Here is a 12,247-nt window from a genome sequence, read left to right on the forward strand (position 1 = left end):
CCAGGAATGATAAACGGATCTCTAATCCGAGATTATATATGATGATATATACTCCGTTGAACTTACCTTTGCTACGGTTGTGCCTGTGATGTTCCTGAGGGTTGGAGGACCCGCATTGTCTCTGAGGAATGCAGGAATAATTGCTGTCGCTGCTGTAAGTCGGCGACGGTGGTCTGTTGGTCCGTCTCCTTGGGCTCCTGTTGCTCCTGTTCCTGGACCCACCCCTGTTGTGGGCGCACCCAGGAGCAAACTGGTTGTTGTATTCCATGGTGTCGGCGTACAGACAGCTGGACTCCGAGCAGGAACAGCACATGTCAGAGTGCGTGTTTGAGTCGCACGATTTTCTGTCCCACTCGTCGTTATCCGGCTGATAAAGATTGTCGTTTCTAAACATCTCCTCGTTGTGTCGATAAACTTCATCGTTCAACGTCGTATGATCCAGATGTGAGTTCGGATGATTCGCACGGTTGAAGCTGTCGTGGGTTCTGTAATCTTCGGGGTGTCCATTCTGGTGACCGTATATTACCGAGCCGCTCTCATATTCGTTCTCTTGATTTTTGTAATCGTAGTGGTTGAAGCCTTGCGGGAAAGACGGGACGGGTGGGGGGTTCGTTTGTGGAGGTAAAGTGGTGTACCTTCCCTGCGGAAGGTTTCCGTGGTTCGCCCCCTCGATTGGTCCATGACCGTTCCACGGCGTAGGAGATGGGGAGTAACTGTTGCCCACTCTCACAGGCGGAGTTGGCGGACTCTGTGAATTCGCCGACGTCGAACCGTCCAAGTCATTCGGGACGATTCGTTTAGCCAAATGCGGACTAAAAGCACCCGCAGGCGTCTGTATCCTCGTTGAAAGAGAGGTTCCTGGGGGTGGCGGGTGCTCTGGAGGAGGCGGCAACATGTCGCACCAGTTCGGCATACCCGGCTGAGTATCGTTCAGGGGGATCCGGTACTGCGGTCTTCTCTGAATTTCCATATTCTCGTCGGTGTATACACTGCTGGCATTGTCGCTGCTTGGCGACATGGTTGACTTGTTGTGATCCTGGTTAGAATCCAAGCTCGAATAGTCTGGCTTGACGCAGGAGTCGCTAGAGTTCGATTTCTGTCCGCTATTCTCCATGGAGTCAGGACTCCGACTACCGACGCAAAGCGTTGTTGTTGCGTATGGTTCTGGCGGAGCTTGAAGCTGTTTCCTTGCGTTGTAAAACGTCGTCAGATTCACTTCAGCGTATTCCGAACCGGGAATCGCCACGACACCAGGCGCCAACATTTGCTGATTATTCAATAATTTCGTCTCGCAGTCCTTGTCGTTCGCACTTTGGAGTGTGCTAGTTGGTTTCCACCCGCGATCCAGCCATAAAGTATCTTTGTTCAACTGGCATATGTCGTTGGCTGTACCCACGGGCACGTTCAAGTGTCCGAGCTGCTTGCTCATGGCCTGTCTTCTCCTCACGTATAACGCACCCAGGAGAACAGCGAATACCGCGAACACCATCACGATCATCAGGATGAGGAACCACGTTTCCCTCACCACAGATATCCCCCCATGACTTGGATCGGTTCTCGGGGGTAATTGAGTCAGTTGTCCGGGATCCATATTGAGAAGAGTTGGTCCGGAAAAGGGACCCATGCCAGCACGCGTCAGTCCAGCAACTCGTGCCGTGTAAAGACCCCCAGTTGTCAAACTGTTTATGATTACAGACGTGGTTGAAGCATTCAACGACATCTGACCAAGAATCTTGTTGCTGCTATTGCTCTTGATTTGTATCTGTAAACCGAATGCACATGTGGTTGGAACGATGACTGCTGAAGAAAGTATTCGACGGCTAATGGCACCGAAGAGACATGGTAAAAATAAACATTTCTTACCTTGTATCCGACAAGCTGCCCGTTTTGTTCCGGTTTTGGGGGTGGCGACCATCTAACGAACGCTGACGTCATGTTGATCATCCCGACATGAACATTTTCCGGGGCTCCAGTCGGGGCGTCTTCCAACGTCGTTGCAAGCTTAACATTGCTAGGTCTTCCTTCGATTGTTTTGTAAAATGGCACCAAGAAGAATTCGTATTGCGTGTACTTTTTCAGATTTACTAGCACGTAACTGGTAGCACCAGCATTTAGGACGGTGACCATCTGATATTCGGGTTTATTAGACACCTCACGATAACGTATATAGAGGCCTTCCACTAAATCTGCAGCACCAAGAATCTAAAAGAAACGGGAGTGTGATATATCGCCATGCAAGAAGAAAAATCACAGTTTCGTTGCCATTAATGATTGGACAAAATTGTTAGTATACTCACATCCCACATGATTTTTACTGCAGTGCTAGTTAGAGGCTGGACTTCTCTTAAGTGCAGAATTTCACTGTTCAAGCGGTCCCTTGCTCGTATCAATACGATTGGAGGGACGGAATTTTGATTGATGCTGGTTGTATGAGCGCTGTCTGAAAGTGGCCCGGGCAATGAGAGACCATGGCTGTTTTCGGCACGAACCAAGAAGACGTAGCTGGTATCCGGTTTCAGGTCAGTTACCTGTGACGAAATTGTTAGTTTGTGATTCATGGTAGTCATGTATCAGTTTAACGATAGATTAGCTCCAACTAGTCATCAAGCGATGTTACGGCTGTGTCGGAGGTGGGTTTAAAAGCGAGTCGTAAAGAACTTACGGTGTACGTGTCATCAGTGATTCCCGTAGCGGCAACAACCCATCCAGTGTTCAAATTGCTGCTAAAATACTCGATGTTGTATCCGATGATCGGGCTCTGACCCTCGTGTCCAGGACTCCATGTAAGGGTAACAGAGTTGCTCGTTGTGTTAACGATTCTTGGTTTGCTTGGGTTTTGGGGCAATGCCGACATGTCGGGTGTCCGATGCAGAGACGTGGACGTGCTGACGCTCAGCGTTGCTGACCACGACGTGTTTCCCGATTCCGAGGAGGCGATGCAGGTGAAAAGACCGGCGTCGCTCGATTGCAGGTCGTTGATGAACAGAGTGCCGTTGCTGGCCATTGTTATCCGACTTCCAAGGTTCACTAAAACTCCATCTTTGTGCCAATGAATCCGAGGCGTTGGAGTGCCGACAACCCGGCATGGCAGTGAGGCGGTACTTTGAAGCTGCAGAGTTTGGTTCGCTGGTCCCAATTCTATTATTGGCGGGGGCGTTTCTTCTGCGGATGTAACCTGTTCACGGATGCAACGCGTTAGAAGCATGAAGTACACGTTGGAGATTCCGAACGTCGGGAAAAACGGAATACAAACCTCAAGGAAGACAGTGGCAGTACTGGCTCCGGCTTGACTTATCGCACTACAAACGTAGTGACCTTCGTCCTTGCGAACGGCCTTCTTTATGTTCAGACTTCCGTCCTCCGTTACCGTGTAACGTCCTTGATAAACGTTGCCGGGAAACATCAACTCTTGCGACCCTTCTCGGGTCCAAAATATCGAGGGTTTTGGTGCCCCACGAGCGGCACAGGCGAAGGAAACGTCCGAACCTGTGCTTACCGCTTCATCTTTTGGAAAGTGCGCGAAGACTGGGCGAGCTGAGGTGATAGTAAAATTTGCATTGAGAAGAAAATGCGTTTCCTGGAAACACTGTCAATCGTATGATTATGTAAACTCACAGTGAACGGTCAGAGTGGCATTAGCACTGATGGCGCCAACGCTGTTCTCAGCATCGCAGATGTAAGTTCCTTGGTCTTCGGTGGTAACGCGTTCTATTCGAAGACTCTTGTCGTCCAAAATGTTAGCCCTGCCGATTGGCATCTTGCCGTCGGTCCGACGCCAGAGAATTTCGGGAGGTGGATCTCCGCCAACATGGCATGCGAATTCCGCGGTTTGATCAGTCAGAATTGTTTGGTTGGTGGGCATGGCTAGGAAGTATGGTTTTACTGAAAGGAAAGAATTTCATTGTTCAAAATTAATTCCCTGGAGCCTTACATCAATGGAAAGGCACCCTGCCTTGATCGCTGAACGTCTGCTTACCGTGGACAGTGAGGGTAGCAACGGCGGAAACCCGAAAACCGACCATATTCTGCGCGACGCATTGGTATTTCCCTTGGTCTGTCTGTCTGACGTCGGATATCATAAGATTGCCGCCGTCGACGAGACTGACTCTGAAACAAGAGAAAAGGAGTCCATTGGTATACATATATAGTATATGTATATATATATATATATATATATATATATAACAAAAGGCATACCATGAAGTCTATTGAGAAAATTTCGAGGTGTGAAAAACCTTTCGACTCGAACGTAGACCGAAAGAGCGTATCATGAATACGGAAATATCCAAAACGGACGTATTTAAAACTGCTTTGATAAGACCAAGCTATACCGCTCCTGTCGGTCAGCTCTTTCGGGACTATGGGAAAATAAATTAGATACTGTGCACCGTGACAGAGATAATGTTTCAGAGGATGGTCAAGCGGTAGAACCAGCCCATTCTGAAACGACGTATCTCGGCTGCATATCCTAGGATTTCTCACATACGTAGGCATGTGTGGTATACAGTAGACGTTGGAATGCCAGAGTATCAGGCCCCGTAGAGTGTACAGTGTATGCGCAGTCTACACGAACCGTGGCGACGGTCGGACCGACAATGGCGTAGAATTAATAGGTTCCTGATTGTGTCCTCTAATTTATAGTATCAATTAATTCCAGTGGCGGTGTGCGAATCCCCCGAGTCGAGAGCCCACGCCAATGGAAGCGGATTTAATTTCTATTAGTGAGTCTAATTTATTACCCATTCAACCTCCGGGCGAAGGAGCGATCTATCAAAACAAAGGAAGAAACCGGTAAGAAAAGGGACTGGCGAGGAGGTAAAAAAGGGAAGTAAGGGAACCGTAACGAAAAGACGTGGAGTCAGATTAAACTTTAATTGCGTTGATCCATTGAGATTCGTGAGAGGAGATTCTGTCGCGAACAACGAAAGCCCACGGAGTTCCGTCCTTCAGGATCAGGAGGATCGTTAACGGGAGAAAAACGATAGACGGCCGAGGGGATGAGGACTGTGCTGCGAATCTTCTAGCAACTTTAAACCGATCTTCTTTTCCTTCCTTTTTTTCTCATACCTTATCTTCGATTGCCCAAGGGAGACTTCCCCGTGGATTTGAAACGCGACCTCTGCTGCTGCACTCCCTTATACCACTTTGGAATGCTTTCAAGATTAATACGTATCGCATTGAAATGAAAGATGTATTTCGGTTAATGGAAGTGCGGAACTCAGCGCTAACCGTGAGATTAAGCGTGGCAAGGAATCAAGTTGAATGATGGATAAGGGTATGATCGTTGCACTGCGAGGAACTTATTCTCCAAATCGTTGAACAGAATTCTAGCACAACGGCTTTTATAACATCGATCGAATCAACTTTCTGAGACTTCGTCTTCACAAAGCACTCCGAGCACTTACAATCAGTTTCAATTCTCATTGAACACCCACCTCTACACAGCACCGAGTAGTTTACTCAATTTCTGCTGCAGCGTTTCCTGCATCGGAGCACAAATTATGCAACGATACTGCAGACGTACCTGTACCTCGACGCAAATCGCTGAATAATGCAAAACCTACCTCTCCTTTTTCTCCCCCATCACCAAAAGACTCGGGAAAACACGGCGTCGAACACAAAGCTAGCTACACCGCGCCCTGCCGATGTCTCTTGAAAAACTGAGACTTGAGCGAAACGCGAAAATAACAGGCATGGAGTATCGACTTTTCTGCCGACCAGCTCACCGAGTGATGGATATATGCGACTTGGAACACAATCGTGAAGAACCAGCTATCCCAAATGCAGCGTTGGTTTGACGACTTGGACGTCATCCTGGTTCCACCTTGCTTAGCTATTTTCCCGGGGAGCGATGCAGCATGCAGGGAACGACGGGTTTTGTATTAATTCTCGGATTCTCGCCAGGAGGGAATCTAAGTAATGACCGTGTCTCTCCTTTACTGAACGTGGACAAAGATAACGCGCTAAGAATAATGGGACGACATCCTTTAGCGCCATTCTCATGCAAATACATGCCGGATTACGACCACGTTTCTGTCTTTGGATTATTCTCATTGGTCGCGGTTCTCTAAATCTTCGTTTCTATTGGACAAGAACCGACGGTTTTATACCTGTGTCTGTCTAGGCAGGCGGAGCTGAACCATGCAAGTCTGGATTTCTTTTGCTCGTTTCAAAAAAAGAAGCAAAATTAATCATCTGAAATTATTCAGCTGCTGTATTTAGAATATAGTCAATTATTTTGTACTTTCTTATTTTTCTTCGCGCATTGGGCTCACCCAACGCCTACAATCACTTTTTTTTCTTCTCTTGTCTGCCTTTGCAGGATTATTTCCGAGAGTAGTAATTCGTAGATTTCGTTATCTCTCCACAAAAAAGAAGCTACAAGGTCTATGGTTACCGAAATTTTAGCCGACCACTCTCGCAATCGGGATCGCGAGATGATCGTGAAGTTTTCTGTGCTCCAAGAGCCAGTGGAGTTTCTGGTAACACGGACTCTGGGCGTCTGATTTGTGTCCGCGCGGGTGTTATATCGCTTTCACACAACTGGTCGGATAAGATCTCGTGTTGCTCACTGGCTCTGGCAAAGAAAGCAACGCGAGAAAATTTCTCTCAAATTCAACTTCCCGAGCTTCGCCACAATATGTTTAGCACGCGTGTAGTTACACGGCGTAACATTTGTCCGTGACATTCGGCTTCGAGTTTCGTCTTAATTTTCAACCGCAAGCAATTACGAGGCGAGAGATCTCAGTCCGTCTTTCAACTCACCGTTTCGAAGCCTCCAAATCGACGACGTTTCCGTTCTTCTTCCACTGGAGCGAAGGTTCCGGATTTCCTCGTGGCGGACCGCATTCCAAAAGCGCTGTTTCCCCGGCAGCGACTCGGGTGTTTTGTGGTTCGGCTCGAAACTCGTCTCGTAACACTGAAACAAAGCAGGAAAAGAAAAATTAGCGACTGAGTGAGGATCAGTTGGGAAACGCGTATTTTTGGGGCAATCGAACAACGCTTTCTCTCGAGCTGTGTTCTACCAACGGGGTAGAATAACCCCGAAGGTTTGTTCTCCGATCGGAGAGAAAAGCAAGGAGGAATGTACAGGAGCTTGCAACTACTCTCTTGATTCAGAGCGCAAATCGACGGCAACACCATTTCTCAGAGTCCTTGACCGATTCCATTGAGAAGTAAATAAGGGAGCGGAGGTTGAGAGTCAACCTTTAGCCACCCCGTTCGCCTTTCCAGTCCTGCACTTGTCGGGCGCGACGTCGAATTCGCTGGTGCCGAGGAGGCAGCCAGGGGTAGAGGAGAGGTGATGCCGTTCTCGTTTATCGCCATTTCTGTCACCCCGACGTATACTATTACCATTTATCACCGGGTGGACTTGGACCATTTAGGAAATGTTCCGACGTGCGAGACGCTGCGGCAAGAGACGTGGCGAGAGGCGAGGAGAGCGGATTTGGTGGTGCGCCGAAGGGGTGGTAAGGGGGAGCGAAGAAGAGTTTGGTGGAAGTCCCTTAAGGGTCTTTCCGTCCTAGGTATTCTGCTCAAGGCGCGTGGATGCATTGTGCCATCGGCCCCTTTAATCTGGCTGCGCGGTGCATTGAAGGGTTGGTCCTGGACCCGGTTCTTCGGATGCCGGATGAGATGAGATCGAAGAAAGCCTCTGGGGGACTTCTGACTTTCGGGGTTCCTTAAATCAATGTCTTCCTTGCTGGCAGTGGGCGTGTCTGAGCCGTAGACAGATGTAGAGTGAATTCGGAGCCGAATACGGGAAGGCTGCAGCGTGTCTTTTGGGACAATGTAACCTTTCATTTGGAAATTGGACGAAAACTGTTTCACTTTCACTATTTTAGCGGAAGGTATCTTTTTAGTTTCCCGTTTCGCTGCTGTCAGAGAAAAAAGGAAGTTATTGCAATCGCCCCGAAAATAAAAAGTTGTTTTCACTATATCTCGACGCATCAAGGTCTACGCTTTTTCTCAATGGCGTAAAATTGAATAGCGTTAAAAGCGCATGAGACATTTCGTCAGTGTTGTGCGAAGGCGATACAGAATTTTTCAAGTCCTCTTACCAATATCACTGTGAAATTCCATAATGAGGCGTCAAACTTTATATACATATACATATATGTATATATGAATGGTGCAAGCCGCAACCGCACCGCGTGCGCATGATTATTGGACAAATATTTATAATATAACTGTGAGTATATCTGGCATATAAATGTACCAGTGCGAATGAAGGCTCTCATTATTCTAGTATTCAGTGCTCATAAAATAATGATCTTCGTTAATTAATTGTAAACGTTGGGACAGTTATGAGGTAAACTCTTGAAATTGAGATATTTCTCGGAAGCCTTTTGCAAAGAGGAAGGAGTAAGATTAATTCTGATCCTTTGACTCTCCGTTCGTTGAATCTTGAGCGGTTTTACGAATCTCGCTAATTGAGACGTTACGTTTTAACGAGAGTGAATATTACATTTGTTGATTCAAACGGAGGGGAAATTAGGATGACGTTACATAGCAGCTGAAATACCATACGCTATAATAATTTCTTTTGATCGTTGCAGACTCGAAAGTATTTGCTTGCCACTGGTTACAAGTAGTCAGCTGAATAAAGTACATGCAACGTAAATTTAGATGAACGTAAATCAACGTGTTACTAAACAATTTGCACGTTAATTATTTACTGTGTGGTCTGAAGCAAAATACGTATTTTGGAACCAAGTGCAATATTTTCGAATCTTTTCATTTTTCAAATTTGATTCTAAGATTGACGACGATTTTTGCCACATTTACGAGCACGAACGACTCGGTGAAAGACGACACGGTGAAACAATAATTAACGTGCACGGGAATCGTTGTACCGCCGGAATCATTATTCAGGGTGGTAACAGGCCTTTATACACCACCGTGGCGCAGTAACTTGCGGGTTATTTACTGTATCGTTAAAGCGTGTTCAAGCGCGCGCTGCAGCATCTCATAACGACTCGCGCTAAGGGTCAACACTTAAATACTTAAGCCGGTATCACGTAATTGTAAATCGCATAACAGCGGGGGGCCTGGCTAGCCCTGCAGTGAACATGCGTACACCAGCAGCTTAGAAACAGGCGTACCCGACTCGGTCTTAGGCGAGATTAGTCGGCGGTCGCGGTGCCGAGCTCAAGCTAGCTCGACCTGATCGATTGTAATTGTAAACCATTACAATTCGACTAATGCCAGGGTCGCAATTGGGGTCAAATCTGGTTAGAACTATAGGTGTAAGACTTCGGAGCGGGGGAGTTGGTTGAAACGGAAAGTTAATCCGGAGGTTATCTGATGCCTCGATGCACGGTGGTGCGGTTCAATGTGGGTCTTCCGGTGGTTCGCACCGTGATGATACTTACTCGCTTTATCATAGCTCAAGAAATGCGATATCGCTCCGCAGGTGCTTGCATTAATTTCGTGATTATGCGCGTAGTTGCGTTGCATCTCCGGCAGCCTTTATACACTAATGGCCATTTCGGCCTTCGGCGTAATCGGCTTTCGGTTACAACGGACGGAACCGTTCAGCGGAAGGATAAAGGGCTGTGAAATGAACCGCTGTAGATTCACCAGAACAAAAGGAAAGCCCTGAAGCTTTTGTTGTGACGCGGGTCAACGGCGTAGGTGTCGTTAATTCAAATTGGTCATGAGTTTGAATTTTTCCCTTGTTTTTTTCAATTCGTTTGAAATATCTTCTTTCTTTTTTTGTCTTTCCTTTTTCGTATGTTAACCAGCACCGAGGGGTGATGTGTCGGACGGGGGAGCTTTTATATATCTCGCACATACCTGCCACCCATCTAACTCGACTTGCGCACAAAGGAAAACGATGAAAATCTCCATAAAAACAGCAGTCCATTATCACGCAATAAAATTTTTTAACAAAACCTAACGACGCTCGTAAAATAATTAAGATTATACACGAGCACGCCACGTTTTATCCCCTCCCCCTATCCCCACGGCAGGGACTCTAGTTTCCCGATCGTTCTAGTGGCGCGAATTTTGAACTCACGTGAGTGTAAGCTCGGTTTTATCTATAAAACCGCGGAAGGATAACGCGCTGGTATTTTGATAACGGGTATCGCGAGTTAAACGAGTGGCGAGTTGAGGTTCGCGTTGGGCATTGCTTGCACTACCTGATGGCGTGCTTGAAGAAACGAAGCGCCGTATAACACTCGCAAGTCCGAGTGTGTTGTTCCCGTTTTATCGACCTCCGGGTTGATTTTACGCTTTGATGCTCAGCACGATATATTCGCCTCATTATACAGTCTCGAGACGCTTTCAACAAATCCGAGTAAACGCGCTCGCCGTTCCGCTCGAGTTATTTAGTGACAAATTTTTCCACACTGCCTTTGTCACCTGGATCGGAAACCTCAGCTTTTTGATCACAAGTTTCTGAAACCAGACCCCTTTGTCTCTGCCCTCCCGGAGTCTGAGAGCTGAGAGTCATCCCCCGGAGCCGATTGAAATCCCACCCTACCAAGCAGCGTGTCCAAAGCAACTACGGAAGATCCAAAATCGGCCGGATATCTGGCGCGGCTCGTAAATCAGGAGGAGATATAGCTGGACCGTACACGTGGATCTAGAATTTGAATTCGGTGCACGCGTGCCGATTGCGACGGAGGAGCGACGCGTGACCGTTTTGTCGTTGTCCGGGAGCTTTCGCGCAGCAACCGGCAACTGGTGGTGGGCATGCACATCTATGTATACTTTGCACGTATACAAGGGTGTAGGAAATCACCCTCGAAGGATATTCCGGAGGCCATCACTAGGTCACGGCCGATAGACAATTGCCCATTGTTACGAGAACGGCTCAGAGTCCCGACCGCCCGCCTCCAGCTTTTGTCAAGGGACGGTTATAGAGAATGGCGCGAAAATTGCTACGATTCAATCATTCCGGAACGTTATGGAGTGGAAACTGCTGCTGCATCATGTTATACGCGCGCTCTTAACGATCTTGCGGTGCACGCGTCACGGACTTCATTGTCGGACGATAATGACGTTAGGAAATCGGTTAATGGTCTCGGGAAATTATCTCCCGTATACCGGTATAATAATGCGAATGCGAGGAGGAGTTCGACGGTGATAACAGCGAGACTAATCGAACAATAGAACCGATACATTTGCTGGCATACATGATAATTTCGAAGTCAATCGGAAGTCGGCCGGGGATCGGAAACTCATCAGACTTTCACGTGCTCGATTCTCACGATGTGAGGGATACGATACTTGCCAAGTGATACAGAAACAGAGGCCGGTGTTATAGGTATATGTATAGTATGTATACCATTTCATTGCGATCATTCAGTGTACACCTACCTATGTATACTTGACGAGGGTGGATACCGAATGGATACCTATAAGTTTTATCAATAAGTTTGGGAACTTAACAGACGTTCAATCCTATCCGGCTTAACACCTGGAGTTTTTTCTCCGATTTATGGCTTATTATAGCGGAAGCCTGGAGCGTGTGTAAGACTCACAGGCGTGAAACTATGCAGTTGACGGCTAAAGTTTGAGCAAGCAGTTTGAGCAAGCAGAGCAAGACTGAGAATTCGCATGACGTTCGTTACGCGATGATCAGAGGATTCTGTTGCAGATTCACCACCCCAGTCATCTACGTGTACTTCATTATCGAGAGGTGTAGAGTGTTTCCTGAGTATGACGGACAGACGCGTGGAATGGTCGTGATTACTCACGTTGAACGTAATCTCGGGATGGATTGTGCGGTGTATAGATTACATTACGGGTTCACCTGGCATTTGCCGGCTTACCAAATCCTCGGCTCTCCCGCTTCTCTCGGTTCATATGCACAAACACCACGACGCGACGACTGTACGCTAAAGTCAACTGACGACTGTGAGCAAGAGAGATTTGAATATTTGGCTTTACACCGATTACGCTATGCATACAAGTCTAACCCCAGTTTGAACCGACTCCTTGGGCTGTGGATCAAGCCCCGGATCAATTTTGTGGAAAATTTGTAGTTCAACTCGCGAACTGCCATCATAAGAACAACAGATGAAGTTCGCTGCGTGCGAGGATATTGGAGAAAGAGGAGTGAAAGGGAATAGAAAATATAGATACAAAATGCCTAGCTCCGATATTACGTGGAAAAGGAAAGTGAAAAATGGGCGTCTGTGCGAGAAGTCAAGGTTATTCGTCCCCCGCATGAGAAAATAGAGAGAAAAAAGGTATAAGATGTAATTAATATATAGCAGAGGAAATGTGAGGCGAG

At 47.2% G+C, this 12,247-nt stretch overlaps 1 protein-coding gene across 1 annotated transcript in view; it reads right to left on the minus strand.

Moving 5' to 3' along the window:
• LOC124179707 (roundabout homolog 2-like) overlaps window positions 1-12,247 on the minus strand; it is a 213,806-nt gene that overhangs the window by 3,109 nt on the left and 198,450 nt on the right. Inside the window, exons 3-10 of the mRNA XM_046564382.1 lie at window positions 6,766-6,919; window positions 3,977-4,107; window positions 3,616-3,882; window positions 3,254-3,534; window positions 2,663-3,175; window positions 2,298-2,528; window positions 1,864-2,202; window positions 67-1,762 (exon numbers count right to left, since the gene is read on the minus strand). Of these exons, the coding sequence (XP_046420338.1) occupies window positions 67-1,762; window positions 1,864-2,202; window positions 2,298-2,528; window positions 2,663-3,175; window positions 3,254-3,534; window positions 3,616-3,882; window positions 3,977-4,107; window positions 6,766-6,919 (3,612 nt within the window). The remainder of the gene's footprint in view (window positions 1-66; window positions 1,763-1,863; window positions 2,203-2,297; window positions 2,529-2,662; window positions 3,176-3,253; window positions 3,535-3,615; window positions 3,883-3,976; window positions 4,108-6,765; window positions 6,920-12,247) is intronic.

Source organism: Neodiprion fabricii, chromosome 4, assembly GCF_021155785.1.
Source record: "Neodiprion fabricii isolate iyNeoFabr1 chromosome 4, iyNeoFabr1.1, whole genome shotgun sequence".
Classification (NCBI taxonomy): domain Eukaryota; kingdom Metazoa; phylum Arthropoda; class Insecta; order Hymenoptera; family Diprionidae; genus Neodiprion; species Neodiprion fabricii.